Source organism: Mercenaria mercenaria, chromosome 1, assembly GCF_021730395.1.
Source record: "Mercenaria mercenaria strain notata chromosome 1, MADL_Memer_1, whole genome shotgun sequence".
Classification (NCBI taxonomy): Eukaryota; Metazoa; Mollusca; class Bivalvia; order Venerida; family Veneridae; genus Mercenaria; species Mercenaria mercenaria.
The window spans coordinates 56,197,502-56,210,024 of NC_069361.1; the positions used below are offsets into that span (position 1 = coordinate 56,197,502).

General features: G+C 35.6%; 1 protein-coding gene across 6 annotated transcripts in view; it reads right to left on the minus strand.

Moving 5' to 3' along the window:
- LOC123536700 (probable tubulin polyglutamylase ttll-15) overlaps positions 1–12,523 on the minus strand; it is a 76,680-nt gene that overhangs the window by 13,745 nt on the left and 50,412 nt on the right. For 4 of the 6 annotated variants that reach the window (XM_045320105.2, XM_045320097.2, XM_045320074.2 and 1 more), the window contains exons 2-7: positions 8,036–8,093; positions 6,322–6,564; positions 5,156–5,311; positions 3,682–3,801; positions 1,403–1,478; positions 546–615 (exon numbers count right to left, since the gene is read on the minus strand). In XM_045320105.2, coding sequence (XP_045176040.2) covers positions 546–615; positions 1,403–1,478; positions 3,682–3,801; positions 5,156–5,311; positions 6,322–6,564; positions 8,036–8,062 — 692 coding nt within the window. In that variant the 5' untranslated portion in view covers positions 8,063–8,093. Of the gene's footprint in view, positions 1–545; positions 616–1,402; positions 1,479–3,681; positions 3,802–5,155; positions 5,312–6,321; positions 6,565–8,035; positions 8,094–8,736; positions 9,045–12,523 lie in introns of all 6 variants that reach the window. The other 2 variants (XM_045320082.2, XM_045320090.2) reach the window with 2 other exon arrangements.

Genomic DNA, 12,523 nt, shown 5'->3' on the forward strand with positions numbered 1-12,523 from the left:
ATTTGATTGGCTGCTTCAGAACACACTTTTGAAATTGACTAACGGCAAAACAGTAATCTAAGAGTGGTCTTCAAATACCAGTTTTATAACCTTGAATCAAGGAAAACATGTTACCTGGATAAGGTTTTTACTGAACAGAAATTTCTCTTTGAACTAAAGCTGCTTTTGAGAAAAGCACATGTCTCCCACAACTGCCTAATCATCTGAATAGTAGCATATGAGTCAACTATGCACCAAGACCTCAACTGCCTTATCAGACTTTTGAGTGCTTTGATTATCAAAAACAAGTTTCAAGGGCCATAATTTCGAAGTGCCTGGGCCAATTTGGCTAGTTTAGAACTTACCCGAGGACTTATTGGCAAATACATTTTGTTCAAGTTTGGTGAAGATCGGATGAGAAATGTTCGACTTAGAGTGTGGACAAGCTTTGTGACAGACAGACACATACACACACACACATAGGAGTAAATCAATATGTCTCCCACACCACTGTGTGGTGGGAGACATAACTATTTGTAAAATGGATACTGTTACTAAACACAAACCTCTCATCTATAAGTAATGGTTTTGCGACAAACTCTTGAACAAAAGAGCCTTCTGATTCAAAGTCTAGCTCTGAAAACAAACAAGCACTCCATTATTTTATAAGTGTCCTGTCTAATATCAGAATTGAACAAATTTCAGCTTTGAATTTCTATCTTTTTCAATAAGTATGCTTCTATCTAGTTTAAACAAATTCTTCACTACACTTCAGTTAAGTCTTGCTTCAGTTGAACTTTCTACGAACAATCTAAAGCTATACTAGTAAATTTTTCACGACGATTTGACAAACAATCATTCCTCAGCATAAGGAAGTTGTCAGATGTCGACTGAAATCTCTTTCATATCAAAAGTCAAGTTCTAATACGGTTTATTTTTTTTATCAGTTAAATAAAGAAGGAAGTCAAGTGTTATATATTCTGGGATAAACAATGGTTGACACATGGACAGGTGAGAGAATGTCATAACATTAAATAGGCACATGACCCCCACTTCATTAATACCTGCATGAATAAAGTTCAGCATAATTTTCATTGTTCTATTTTTTATTTAATGAGAATGACAACAATGCCATCTTGTGATTTATTGCCTGATTTACCACATTTCATCATTAAGATGCTTGAATATTTAACCACTCTCACTTAGCACCTTGTAGTTTCAATTCCTGAGCTCTGAATTCTGAACCATAGTAAATAAGATGACAAGCAATGCCAAGGCATGGGTTATTTTATCGCTGACAAACAGCATTTAACCCATTACAAATAATTTCCTACTAACTCACATCTTCCAATTCTTAAATGAAAATTTTCACATCCAAAGAAAAGTAAAAACAACAGAGAAGAATAAAATACAAAAGCCTCACCTCCAATCTGTTTAATTTTAATTCCTCTATGGTTATTATTCTTCTGTACCCAATTGGTCTCTGGATGTTCCTTGGCCTAAACACATAAAAGGATAAATTTCTTTATAACAATATATTAACATTCTTTCAATTCATTCCATTGTAAATTATGACATTCATTTTGCTTGAACCGAAAAAGGATAGGTGCCAAAGTTATGATAATGCCACTTATTGATAATATGTTTGACGACACACGATTTTAGTCAGGGTGAAATCTCCCAAGATGACACTGAAGTTGTTCTGTCGAGAGAAATCAATGACTGGGATGCCAATTCTTGAGCTAATTACAACAAAATATATGAGCTGTGCCATGAGAAAACCAACATAATGGGTTTGCGACCAGCATGGATCCAGACCAGCCTGCACATCCGCGCAGCCTGGTCAGAATCCATGCTGTTCGCTAACGGTCTTTCCAATCCCAATAGGCTTTAAAAGTAGACAGAATGGATCCTGACCAGACTGCACGGATGCGCAGGCTGGTCTGGATCCATGCTGTTCGCAAACCCACTATGTTGGTTTTCTCATGGCACGGCTCATATGCAATTTATTAAAGAAAACTTCTGTCACTCATATTCTGTCGTTTATTTCACATGAACTTCAAGAAAAATGAATTCATTTCTTAATGATGTACGAGCATTTTTTCCAGGATATCCGCCATTTTGAAAAATGTTTCTTCGAATATTGCTTTCTAACAAAAGTTTTGCCAAAAATTAATGCTAAATAATTATATTATGGCTAATAATGTACCATTTAACCAAATATATTATGATTTTTGTGAAATAAATTTTTTCACCCTTATTTTTGGCTGGCATTTGCCGAAAATTGAAGTAAGATTTACAATGGGGTAGGGGTAGGTAATTTCAAATACCTATTAAAGTAGATCAGGTTTGGTTTTGATATTTTTCTAACTGATACATATAATGTTAAGCTATAAATAAAATAAAAGTTTTCAAGATAGCACTTTATATTATCTAGAAAATATAAATTTAAACAAAAAGAACAAAAAATATCAAAATTCACCACTTTTTAACAGCTTTTTTCTTAATAAATCTCTTAGATGCACGGTGACCCCACTTTTTTTTCTTTCCATTTTGAAGCATTTTTGTGTGTCATTAATGCTGCAAAATATTTTGAAAATCTTAACGTCAGAATTTTTTTTGTAGATCTAAATACCGTATTTTCCCGAATTAAGGCCCCCCCCCCCCCCCCCTAATTAACGCCCCCCCCCCCCCACCCATTTTTGGGGGAAAAAAATCAACAAGAACGGGAAAAAATCACCTACCTCATTTTTATAAGTCCACATAATAAGTAATTTACAGTACTAAAGTCCAATGTATTAAAAATTAAACACACTTTTAAACAATCCATGTACCGTAAGTCCAAAACATTTGTACTAAGTACGGTATGTAACAGAAAATTAAACGGTAAATACATTACAGTATCGGAGTACACAGCTGTTTGGGTCATGACGTAATGTGTAGTGTCGCGAGCGTGTCAAAAAGCCAGACATGGAATACACGAGGTACCGTATTTAAATGCATAAAAGACACACTGCATTAAATTGGATGCCAAATAATTACGTTTTGGGGGGATTAAACAACACAGAAACACTTTACAGCTAGTTTGAACGATGTTTTTAAGTTTTGTAAAAATTTTCATTTTTTAACCTCAAATAAACGCCCCCTCTTTGGAAAATGTAACGCCCCCGGGGGCGTTAATACGGGAAAATACGGTACGTTTTTTCCATTGAAAATAAAGTGGGTGGGGTAATCATGTCAACATGTAAAAATTAAAGGGATTTGTTAGTGACATTTATGCTTATATAACACTGACATCACCATATATTCGTGTTAACCTGTAAGACCTGAAATCCCTATCAGATTAAGTAGGATATTATATGTTTTATAAAGTATCAACATTTTTTTCAATTTAACAAAATTTTAGAAATGCGTAAACAGTGGGTGAAGAAAATACCCTATAAAATTAAAACGAGTTTGGTGACCTATGCTTTTTCTGCTCTTGTTTGTCTGAAAAACTAAAAAAAGTCAAAACTTAGTAATCATCAAGTTATCTATGCTTATACTGAACTATTATCAAAATGACTTAAAAAATGTTTGAAAATTATTTAAAAGTATTATGTTTAACACAAATCATCTACAACTATGTTCTATTATATTATATATAGTAAAATGTTATTTCAATAAACAAAACTTAGAACAAAGAGTGTTTTCAAATCTTACATATTGCAGAAGTTTTTCTTTATCCTTTGGTACTCTGAAAGCTTTAGGGAAGGCATCTAGCTGTAAGGTAGCTAAACTGCCCTTGTTTGTTATATATCCGGAACCTGGGAAATGATTTACCTGAAATAAAAAAAAAAAGATATAGATAAATCAACAGAACTCTACGTTTATTTTTTAACAAGAGGACCATGATGGTCCTGAATCGCTCACCTCTTCCCACATGACCCAGTTTTGAGTATGAAGTCGTTTTTTCTATTATTTGACATAGTGACCTAGTTTTTGAGCTCATGTGACCTAGTTTCGAACTTGACCTAGATATTATCAAGATAAAAATTCTGACCAATTTTCATGAAGATCAATTGAAAAATATGGTCTCTAGAGAGGTCACAAGGTTTTTCTATCATTTGACCTATTGACCTAGTTTTCGAAGGTACGTGACCCTGTTTTGAACTTTACCAAGATATCATCAAGGTAAACATTCTCACTAATTTTCATGAAGATCTCATGAAAAATATGGCCTCTAGAGAGGTCACAAGGTTTTTCTATTTTTATACCTACTGGCCTAGTTTTTGACCGCACGTGACCCAGTTTCGAAACTGACCTAGATATCAGCAAGGTGAACATTCAGATCAATTTTCATGAAGATCCATTGAAAAATATGGTCTCTAGAGAGGTCAAAAGATTCGAACTTGACCTAGATATCATCAAGATGAACATTCTGACCCACTTTCATGAAGATCTCATGAAATATATGGCCTCTAGAGAGGTCACAAGGTTTTTCTATTTTTAGACCTACTGACCTAGTTTTTGAAGGCACGTGACCCAGTTTCGAACTTGACCTAGATATCACCAAGGTGAACATTCTGACCAATTTTCATGAAGATTTTGTGAAATATATGGCCTCTAGAGAGGTCACAAGGTTTTTCTATTTTTAGACCTACTGACCTAGTTTTTGATGGCACATGATCCACTTTCGAACTTGACCTAGATATCATCAAGATGAACATTCTGACCAACTTTCATAAAGATCCCACAAAAAATGTGACCTCTAGAGTGGTCACAAGCAAAAGTTTACGGACGGACGGACTAACGCACGGACGGACGGACGACGGACGACGGACGCTGCGTGATCACAAAAGCTCACCTTGTCACTATGTGACAGGTGAGCTAAAAACTCAGATGAAAAATTCTGTCTGAGCCATTCTACACTTTACATTACTTGGAAAGCAAGAAATATCATCAGATGTTGAGGAATGTCCCCAAAGAATATGCATGGTGGCATAAAATCACTAAATTTCATTGACAAGAAATTTTGTGATTTGGACCAAAATGGCTATTCCACTGATATATGAACATGTGTACTGGTATTTCAACTTTGAATATGAAATTAAGTAATAGGAATTTTACACCTTCATTTGGATTTAACTTCCTGGATTCACTCAAAGAAGGTAAGAAAGAATGTCAATATATTTACCCTTTGATGTGGTTTTAGTCGTGTCATAAGTTTTGCCATTTTAATAAAAGGATAGTCATGGACCCACAATACATCCCACTCTTCGTCTCCATTCGTCACAAAAAAACCTAACCGCTCAAACACGGCTTTCACATGATCCAGGTAGCCATTCTCCAACTGTAAACGCAATATCAGTTTAATAAAGTTTCATCTAAAAATATCATGTACATTAGATTTTCTGAAGTAAAAATAGTTTCATCTAAAAACATTATTATAGTTTTAAAGTGAATTATATAAACCCCTGACTCACAAATATCATAAATATCAGTTAAATAATACTGAACAAGCTAAAAATTTAATACAAGACCAAAATTTAAAACTTACAAGTAGATAACCATGATTCTATTTCTTTTTTGCATAAACAAAAAACACATTAACCTTATTTCAATCTTTTTTCTACTATTCTGCACTTTCAGCATTACGATAAATGCACAATCATTTGAATGTTTATGGAATTCTATTTTTCAATTGAAGTAAAATATAAATCAAATTCAGTTTTCAATACACAAAAGAAGAATCATAAGTCAGTTTTCATTTAATTCTAACATATCAAACCAAGGTTTTTCTTCCTTATATAACAGGGGTCTACATTCAGCCACTTCCCAACTGAAAACAAGCTTATTTTTCCCAGCTGTGGTAAAAAACTTTCGAAAATGTTATTTCTTTTATTTGGCAATTATGATTCACAAATAAGGAAATGATGAGTTAATTTTGGGTAAGAAACCATCAAATTTCTTCCTCTGTTACAAACATCTTTTGCAGATGGAAGTGAAAGTGTTGGTTTAAAGAAAAAAAACACAGCTCTTTTCTGAAAATAAGCAATCATAGTGTATGAATTTCCAGATTTAAAAGGCCAGAGCCTCTTTCCCAATATCTTTATGAAAAGCCTTGCTAAAGACGTAGAAAACACCCTTAATCTTTTGCCTGCTGGCGGCAAGTGATTCTGCCTTTGTGACCAGTGCCGACCAAGATCAGCCAGCACTGTTCACTATTCTGTCAGTAAATGTTCAGTGAACACCCCTTTAATAATACACTGTGTAAGTGGTACTGCACAAATTATATGATGGATCAGTCCATTTTAGCAATTTAGCAGGGCAAAGGTTAACGTTTCACAGTAATCCCCTTACATGTTTCCCAGAGATCCAAACCACAGGTGAATTCTTGGTAGCCTTTCCAGCACTACCTTCAACCTCTGAGTAAAGGTGATCCTTCGTATGATAAAGATGTTCTTCTTTCAACTGTCGCAGCTGGTAAATGTTCAATATTGTTATCAGTAAGCCTACACCTAGCACGGAGACAACCAGAATGTTTATCTTGGTCAGTCGGCAACCTTTCCTCTTTGGCTTGAACATCATATCTCTCGGATAGTTCTACAAAATAAAATTTCAGTTTCAATGACATCTCAAGAGAGCCAGCACCTCTCCAAAAAAGCAGATTCAATCATTCCCACTGCATAAAAATCTTAAGTGAAACTAGAAAATGCTTTTGTAAAAAAGCGCATGTCTCCCCCAAATGCAAAGTCCTATAGGCAAGCAGTCAATAGGGGTCAGGAGCGAAAGTCAAAGAGACACTGATGGTTGGCTGCAATAGGGATCATCTACTTGGCATGTCCAGTCATCCCGCTAAATTTCAACACTCGTGGCCTAGTGGTTCTCAAGTCACTGTTCAGGCTCCTGTGACCCTGACCTTTGATCAAGTGACCTCAAAATAAATAGGGGTCATGTACTTTGCATGTCCAATCATCCTATTAAGTTTCAACATTGTAGGTCAAGTGGTTCTCAACTTATTTCCAAAAAATGATTTTACATGAACAGGCCACTGTGACCTTGACCTTTAATAGACTGACCCCAAAATCAATAGGGGTCATCTACTCTGCATGTTCAATCAGCCTATGAAGTTTCAACATTCTAGGTCAAGTGGTTCTCAAGTTATTGATCAGAACTGGTTATCAATGTTCAGGCCCCTGTGACCTTGACCTTTAACGGAGTGACCCAAAAAACAATAAGGGTCATTTACTCTGCATGAACAATCATCCTATGAAGTTTCAACATTCTGGGTCGAGAGGTTCTCTAGTTATTGATCGGAAATGGTTTTCAATGTTCAGGCCCCTGTGACCTTGACCTTTGACGGAGTGACCCCAAAAACAATAGGGGTCGTCTACTCTAGCAGCCCTACAACCCTATGAAGTTTGAAGGTTCTAGGTCAAATGGTTCTCCAGTTATTGCTCGGAAATGAAGTGTGACGTACGGACGGACGGACGGACGGACAGGGCAAAAACAGTATGTCTCCCGGGGGAGACATAATTACCAAACACCACATGTATGATTTCACAGTATCTATAACCTTTCTTACAAGAGTCTTCTGACTTTTCCTGTCACAGTGGAAGAAAATATACTTGTGAATGTTCCAACAAGATGTCTCTCAGGCATAATGTTATGACATGTACAGTCAAACCTGTGATAATGTCTAAGAAACCACCTGTCCATAAAAACCACTAGTTTCATTTTCTATCTAAATATTTTCTGTGTATTTTACCTTGTGAACAAAAGAACACATTTTTGCTCTTCCAAGTAAAGTATTTATATACAGGTTTGAATGAGTCATACATAAATCAATGACCAATATAAGTTCTAAGAATTTTTTACACTTAATCCCTTTAATACATACAATTAACATCATAAAATATCCAGTCATATGTTACCACATTTTAAACTCCTGAAAACTAAAAGACTTCACTCTGGAATGCTCTCAATTTTTTCAAGTTACAAAAGACTAAAATCAATAATGCTCTGAAGTCAGTCTTAAAGATTTAAATGATCTAGGGCATCAAAGAAAACTTACATAAAAGTCCGAGTATGGAGACTTCATTTGGAGACGACTTTACTGGAGAAATTCCCAACTGAAAAATAAAAGTATGCATAATAATTATTGACAAAATAATACATCCACACACCCTAAAGTAAACTTTCCTATCTAAAAGACAATTTGTATTAACAATAAAATTTAAAGGTCAAATATTCATTGCTGTATCTTCACAAAAATGACTGTCAACACTATTGGCACTTCCTTCACTTTAAGGGTCTTCTACTTCATTGTATGAAATTTCAAGCCTGCAATCCAAGAGTTCTACAGTTATTATTTGGAGACAATTTTCAACATGGCATCACCATGACCTTGATCTTTGACTTACAGACCCCAACTCCTTACAAAAACAAGAGCTGTCACTAATGGTGACAAATGCCCCCCGCAGCGCCTTGACCTTTGACCTGGTGACCCTAAAGTCAGTAGGGGTCGTGTACTCAATAAGTACTATCAGCAGGTGAAGTTTGAAGGTCCTGGGTGCAGTGGTTCGCGAGTAAAGTGCCTTCATGCAAAAAGTTAACGTTGCCTTTGTGCAAAACGGACGGACAGTTGAAAACAGGTCATCTAAAGACCATAGACTATCACCGTAACAGATTGGTGAGCTGAAAATCCAAGTAGTCTCTACATATAATCATAAACCACTTTCAGTCTCAACGTCAGTGCAACATAGATCTACTGACCCAGAAGTATTAGGGATCATTTACTGACCACAGGCAATCATCCTACGATGGCTGGCAGCTGTAGGCTCCTAGTGTTTTCCATTTGTTGATCAAAAAACCTTTTTCAGCTTTACGGGCCTGTGACTTCTGACCAAGAACACAATAGGGGCCATCTACTAATCAGATGCAATTATGCTATGACGACATCAGGTTTAACAGTCGTACTGGCAGAGGAAATCTCAATTTATTTAGTAGCAGGAAGGTCTAATAAGGAGAGAAGATACTCCGTATAATCAATACATTTGCCTGTGCTATCTTGTTGTCCATACCTGTAAATATTGATCAGCCATTAGCGATCGCTGTTTTGTTTTTACCAGTATCGGTGTGTATTTAACGTAAGAAACACACAATAATATTTCACTACGTAACTTCAAATATTTATTAAAGGACTGATTTTGGTCGGATATGAAAAAAAAAATGTCTGTAGAAAGCTGACACTTTTCTCTCTCAAAAGTATAAATTTCTTTGCAATAAATTGGAAAATAATAAACGTTTGGCCAGAAGTTAAACATTGGCTGATTTCAGTTTCACACATTTTCCCATGAAGAATTTTGGCGAAAACCAAGCATGAAAAAATTTATTTTTGATTAAAATCTTCATAATGTTAGCATATATAGACCGATTTCAACACGAAAAGTGTCTTGTGATTGCAGATTTCGTTCTCTTCAATGTTATCTTATTTTTGTGTCTGTTTCTTAAAACCGAATGCTTATAGGTGCGTTTTAAACACATGTTTAGTGTTTATTTCGTTGTAAAAAATCTGTGTAATGCATAATTTCTGTTCACTGATTTAATCAGAATCTTGTTTATACAATGTATATGTTTTTTCTAGAAGAATAGATATTTTAATCAAAATTATAATTATATAGCAGATACAGATTTCTACTTACAGAGCAAATTAAAGAACAACTCAAAGGAGATCATTGTTTGATACTCAATACAAGGACAACAATTAATTTAATTGTAAATCTAATGTGCGAAAAATAAGATGTAATCAAATTATGATATTTATGAAACTTTATAAAAGGCTGACAACGAATTAGGCTTCTTTGATAAAAATTATTATTACCGGTATTTATTATTATTATTATATACCACATTTATATAGCACTCTTTTCATATAAAAATACGTTTAAAAGTGCTTTACATAAAAACATTTATATAATGTTCAAGAAAAAATGGTATTTGAACTATCATAGAAGAACTTAAAATTACATTATGGTAATAAGATACCAAGCATTTTAAATTGAAGGTAGGCAGATCAAAACATGAACCAAAAATACAATATCGTAAAACATTAACTGACCTGTCAAAGACACAGGTTAGAGCAGAATAGAACAGAAGATATCTTACATTTTGAACAGACAGAATTAACCGGTATGATGTCTGCGAAATGCATCACAGCATGCAAACCAACCCGGATGATTGGGTCAATCCCTACCTAAACAGTCCGGAGAACATCTATGATACATCCCACAGAAAAAACACTGCCAACATTATTCTGTCACACTAGAGTTCTTAATTAAGTACTTGAAAGAACCTACATTATTAATCAGGTAATCAGTGAGATTAGTTCCCAAAGAATTCTATGAAATACTGCATCTTTAGCGCTTTTTTGAAACTTTGCAAGGTCTTGCACTCTCTTATGCCAGATGGGAGCCAGATGGGAGGGCATTCCATAACCTTGCAGCTGCTGTCTGAAAGCTCCTGTCACCAAATAGCATTGTTCGACATTTGGGCACCACCAGTTTTAATGCATTATTCTGCGATCTCAGATTTCTGGATGGTGTATATATTTCTAACATGTTCACTTCATAAGCTGGTGATTGATCTCCTGATACTGCCTGATTGTTTGATTTCGGAGCCGTCCACATTCACAGATATGTTTGAAACAGATTGTGTCTTGTGTTCAGATGAAAATATTATTAATTCTGTTTTTTCAGCACTGAGTTTCAACATGTTGGTATTCATCCAACTTACTATATCCTTTAAACAACTTTCAACGCGATGAATGGTCTCTTCAATAGACATTTTGTTTATTGGTTTGAAGGATTGATATAACTGCGTATCGTCCGAATAGAAATGATTGTTCAGTCCGTGCCTTCTGCAAATAGCTCCGACTGGTTTTGTGTACATTGTGTAGTTCTTTGGCCCCAAAACTGACCCTTGGGGTACACTGTACTTCATTAGCACTGGTTGTGATAGCTCGTCATCTTTGCATACGGTCATACGATAAAAATCAATCCTAAAGAATTAGAGAGATCTAGTATAGTCCTTCCAGTTATTAGTAACTTAAAATGGTCTCCCTGATGACCCACTATTGATCATCAACAAATAGGAGCAAAACATCTGTGGACTTAAGGAGGTAGGTTACCTTAACATTTGTATGTGTGGATGCCCAATGGGATACTAACGTGACGATTTATGACAATGTTTACGACAAACTAAATGTGTTCATAATATATTCATTCTTCTGAAAACAAAGCAGTCTGAAAGACAGCTATATCCCCTGCTGCTGTACAGTTATGGATAGTGAAAGGGTTGATGGTATTGGGTTGAAGCACTGACGTTGTTTAGTATATTCTATAGTCCATGTACGACGACATCAATGAATTTCAAAATCCTTCAAGAGATACAGAGCAGACACAAAATGGAAGGCTCAAACCTTTGACCTTGAGCTGTGACCCTGACTTTGCCCCAACATGCTCACTTGTTGATGTGAGTTCTGCAAATCGTCTTGATGAGGTAATCATTTGACCCAAGTTTCATGAAAATCCTTCAAGGGGTTAAAGAGATACAGAGTGGACACAAAATGGAAAGCTTAAACCTTTGACAATGAGTCGACATGGCTGGCACATCGTCTTGATAAGGTAATCATTTGATCCAAGTTTCATGAAAATCCGCCAAGGGGTTTAGGAGATACAGAGCGGACACAAAATGGAAGGCTCAAATCTTTGACCTTGAGTTGTGACCTTGACCTTGAGCCGACATGGCTGATTCATGAGTTCTGCACATTGTCTGTGCTCCACACAGTGCATGTCAAATCATGACAGTGAACAAGTGTGTGAAGTTTCAATCCATTCCCATTAGTGGGTACTGAGATGCCAGCTTACATATTTTGGTGCCAGAGTTATGCACCTTGTGTCATATGATGTGGGTGATAAGGTGGAACAACTATTTTAAGTTTGAATCAAGTCCATTTAGTAATAACCGAGATAGAGTGGAAGTATATCAAAACTTTAACCTGAAATTCTAAGTAAAAAGGGAGGGGCGGGGGTAATTCATGAAATATTGGTGCAAGAGTTATGGCCATTGTGTCATACGATGTGAGTGATGATGTTGAACAACTATTTTAAGTTTGAATCAAATCCATTTAGTAATAACTGAGATATAGTGAAAGTGCATCAAAACTTTAACCTGAAATTCTAAATAAAAGGGGGGATAATTCATTAAATATTGATACCAGAGTTATGGGCCTTGTGTCATATGATGTGGGAGATGATGTTGAACAACTACTTTCAGTTTGAATCAAATCCATTTAGGAATAACTGAGATAGAGTGAAAGTGCATCAAAACTTTAACCTGAAATTCAAGTAAAAAGGGAGGATAATTCATGAAATAACGGTGTGAGAGTTATGGCCATATGATGTGGGTGATGATGAGGAATAACTATTTCAAGTTTAAAAACTTTGAACAAAGTGGGGACGTGGAAACGCCGGGGTGAGTAGGACAGCTCTCCATTATACTT